Source organism: Amaranthus tricolor, chromosome 1 (genome assembly GCF_026212465.1).
Source record: "Amaranthus tricolor cultivar Red isolate AtriRed21 chromosome 1, ASM2621246v1, whole genome shotgun sequence".
In the NCBI taxonomy this organism is placed as follows: domain Eukaryota; kingdom Viridiplantae; phylum Streptophyta; class Magnoliopsida; order Caryophyllales; family Amaranthaceae; genus Amaranthus; species Amaranthus tricolor.
Window position 1 is genome coordinate 18,302,228 of NC_080047.1, and position 4,251 is coordinate 18,306,478.

The following is a 4,251-nucleotide window of genomic DNA, read 5'->3' on the forward strand; positions in this document are numbered from 1 at the left end:
ATGTACGTAAGATCATTTGTTGTATAGCAATTGAGAATTGAGTTGAGAGCTACAATCAAATTCTTAGGGTTTAGTGAGAAATTTTGGGGAAATTATTATCTTCTCTCATCTTAAAAAATTCCAAGGAGGGTTCATGTATAGAGTGGATTATAGATTGTCAGGCCTGACCCTAAAGGTAGGCCCAAAGGCCTACCACCCAAACCCTGGTTTTAAATATCAGAAAATAAGGTTAGAAGGGGCCTCTAAGCTAGTATTTTAAATAACTATTGAACCCAAACCCTGGATAGTGAGGGGCAGTTGAGTAGATTATTGATTGCAAATCCTACATCTATGCAGATGATATGTTCGTGGCCCCATGTTGTGTTGATAGACACAACGTACAAATCTAATAAGCAAAAGTGGCCCTTTGCGAAATAATTGGAATGACGCCAACCAATCACAGCTTCTTGGTTGCATTCTTTGATGCGAGATGAGGCGGCTATGTCTTATTCTTGGGTGTTGGAGAGGTTGAGGGATATTTACGGCAGAGTTCAGACACCTAACGTAATCGTAACGGATTGAGAAGAGGGTTTGTCTGCAGCTATTCGTGTTTTCTTTCCAGGTAAACATGTTTTAATGATTAATTATTTTCGATCTATATACTATATATACATACATACATACATATATATATATATATATATATATATATATATATATATATATATATATATATATATATATATATATATATATATATATATATATATATATATATATATATATATATATATATATATATATATATATATATATATATATATATATATATATCTCAATTAATTTTAAATTTCTGTTTAATGCAGATGTACGACATTTATTATGCGTATGACATATTGGCAATGACGTGGAGAACATGGTCGAAAAATTGTGCGGCGGCAAGAGAAATCAACAGGGGAAGATATTCAAGCAAACAAAATGGAACCCCTTGGTTAACAGCCTGACGATCCCTGAATTTGAAAACAGGTGGGAAGGGATTGTGTCTACTTGGTCGGCTAGGAACAGGAGGGTCGTGCGATATTTGGCTGGAACATGGATTCCTCACAAAGAGAAATTTGTGCGTGCGTGGACGAATGACTGTTTGCACTTGGGTAACCAGACTACCAGTAGAGTTGAAAGCCAACACTCTTCTTTCAAGTATTACTTGGGTAGCGGTAATAACTTATTTGATACCCTCTTTAAAAGGGCACACGCACAGATAACGAATGAGCAATCAAAGATAAGACAAGCTCTGCAGGAATCTATGAATTCGATTGCAAGGACGTCGCCACTTAATTTTTAGAGACCGTTGTATTGTCATGTTTCCATATTTGCCTTGGAACAATTGATGATGGAACACAAGCAGATGTTAAACTTGGGGATTTATGTTTTTGACAAATGCGGTTGTGTACTTCAAAGAACCCACGGATTACCTTGCGCGTGTTACCGTTACTTGTCAATCAGGTCTCATGGTTCATTGTACTTGGACGATATACATCCATTTTGGAAAACGTTAAAGTACTTAGAGGCAGAAGAAGACGCCAACGAAGAAGTATGGCACGCAAACGTCGATGATAAAGAGTACTTTCAATCGTTGGTGGATGAAGTTTTAAAAGCCGACCCCGCAGTTGTACGACGCATGTCTCAAGTACTTGAGCATGAACTACACCCTGATGATACCAATAAACCTGAGGAAGGGAAGACCAACGACAACCAGAACCGTCAGGAGAAACAAAAGTGCGTTTGAGTACAGTAGATCATCCTCAAGGGCTCGCGGATCCAGATCTTCATCACGCGGGAGATCTAGTGGTAGATCTAGCAACCGATCAAACCAATCGTCAGTTGGAATTAACTTCAGTTTCAACTTATCTGGTACCTGTATTTCCTTTCCTATAAATCATATATGTTTTAGTTCAATTGAATGATATTAATATACTGTTATTTTTTCAGATCGTTCAGCAGGTCGTGATTTTTCACTTTTTTCGTGGCCAAATCACATCCCGTATATTCTTCCACCATACCTGTTTGATTGGATCGATGTTATAGGTGACGGAAACTGTGGATTTAGAGCTATTACAGTCACAGAGTTAAGGGGCGAGGAGGCATGGCCTATTTTATGACGTGCAATGAGTTTGGAAATGGAAACGCATAGAGATCAATATGCACGCGTGTATCTATAAGCAGAGTTGGTGGAGAATGCTATATACATAATTGGTGCCCATAGCAAAGGACCTGCCCTGCACAGTCACTGGATGGAAATGACAGCATTGTATTCTGCAGCAACGTTTCTCAACATTGCAATTGCGTATTATGGCTGTACCGATGGTAATTCAATGTATAAATGTTTAGTGCTTTCGGTAAGGAGAACAGGGGGAATGCATGGTGTTAATAAACTTGTACATATTCTTTGGGTGAACGGAAATCATTATGTTCAGCTTTTAATGAACGATGATTCATCTCTACTGCCGCCAGTCCAGCAAAATTGGAGAGCAGCAGCTAAAAATTCATGTAGAGATTTAGAGAGACAGTATCGCAACATGATATCACTTTGGAATAGACTATGTGGCATACAACGACCACAACATAATAACACCGCCGAAGATGCAGTCAATTTAGATACTCCATAGTACAATGTTGTGTAGTTATTGTGTTGATTGTATTTATTGTACTGATTGTACTTAGTGTTTTCATTTTATTAATTGTATTAATTGTAGTAATTGTATTTATAGTATTCATTCCATAATTATGTTAGTGAATAAATATGTTACTGAATCAAACGCAACGCGTAATAATACAAATTCTTCATCAATACAAACATAAATGTCTATAAAGGGCTGTGCCCTCTAAACTCTTGCCATTCGGCAAACAAATCTCTAAGTTCATCGAAACACAAATCAACAGCCTGTCTTTCCCGGGGCGTCATATTAACAACAGCTGGCATCTTGAACAATGGTGCGAGTCAAGTTGGAAATTCAGTTGCAAAGTGTACAAACAAAACAATTGTATTACCAAAAAATTAGACAACAATTTCGGTAATGACACATAAAAATGAAATAGATAAATAGAAACACTAAAGTATTCAACTCTGTTATCCGGTGCACCAAACGCAGCAGTAGGTACTTCACCGGGGATGAAAAATGTGTGGGAAGATACTCTAAACCAGTCGATATACTTAGGGTTAGCCTCTGATGGAACAGATGCTCGACGCAGTGCCTGATCACCAACACGGGCACAATAGGGGAACCTACTCCACATCTCTGTGTACATAGACGGAGAAGTGAATGCCACTGAATAGGAACCCTGTGCTGGTCTCAGAGCTTGGGTAGGTCTTAACGAGGGGGGGGGGGGGGGGGGGGATAGCCTGTACGAAACCAAGCTGTCTGATTGTCCTCTCAGGCAAATACACCTCCACGATATCAAAACAGGTGATACCCCCAATATAGGCGGTGCGTGGGTGCTCATTCAATAAATCCCTAGGAGAAGTCATATATGGAGTCCATTCCACCTGCTTACAAAGAAAATTAACATAAACATCATAATATAAAATTAAAATAATTAGTATAACGATGTGTGAGGTCATGTACAAAACCTGTGTCACTGTCATGGAGTCCAGTATACTCCTACAGTCTCTCAGTCTGCTCAGCTCACGAATTGGCTTCTGCGGGGACCACATCTTCGCCCTAGTCTTGTTAGGCATATCAGCTTGACGAGAATGGGAAGTACTCGTATATCCATGTCTGCAACAGTGTTAGACAACCAACAATAGTCTTGCACCTAGTCCTTGTCGCCATACCCAGTTGGCGATACATGTTAGCCAGCGTCACTACACCCCAAGCAATCTCATCCTGATCAGCAGTCACAGCAAGTATAGGGTGAGGCCGCATCCCGACACTAGTCTTATCTACCAGCAGCGTGGAACCCACTATAGCCATGTAATACGCAGTAGTCTGAGTCTCTAGAGACTGAGAACGGTGGCATAGCTGCAATATTTCACCAACGTTAATGCTCCCGTTGGTGAAGTACCCCTTCTTACACAGCTTTGAAATTGGCTCCCCAAACAGACCGGCCAGGCCAAGCTTCCAGTCACCATCAGCAGGTTGAGCGGGAAGTGAACCGTCAATGCCAACTCCTAAAATGCGTTGCACATCGTGCAACATTATCGTCATCTCCCCCCATGGCATGTGGAAGGTGTTGGTATCAGGCTGCCACCTCTCCACAAAGGAGTGGCATTAT

The 4,251-nt window shown here is 40.2% G+C and overlaps 1 protein-coding gene across 1 annotated transcript; it reads left to right on the forward strand.

Annotated features, from left to right (window-relative positions):
* Positions 1-1,369: 1,369 nt before the first annotated feature.
* LOC130807031 (uncharacterized) lies at positions 1,370-2,645 on the forward strand. The gene is made up of 4 exons (XM_057672315.1): positions 1,370-1,755; positions 1,802-1,896; positions 1,969-2,112; positions 2,203-2,645. Exons 1-4 carry the CDS (start codon positions 1,370-1,372, stop codon positions 2,643-2,645), a joined length of 1,068 nt encoding a protein of 355 aa, XP_057528298.1.
* Positions 2,646-4,251: the final 1,606 nt, after the last annotated feature.

Bases quoted from the DNA above. Each gene is read 5' to 3' on its own strand.
- LOC130807031 (XM_057672315.1), top strand. From the start codon at position 1,370: ATGGAACACAAGCAGATGTTAAACTTGGGGATTTATGTTTTTGACAAA. The intron at 1,756-1,801 runs GTGCGTTTGAGT...TCGCGGATCCAG, and splicing joins AACCGTCAGGAGAAACAAAA to ATCTTCATCACGCGGGAGAT. The intron at 2,113-2,202 runs GCGAGGAGGCAT...ATCTATAAGCAG, and splicing joins TACAGTCACAGAGTTAAGGG to AGTTGGTGGAGAATGCTATA.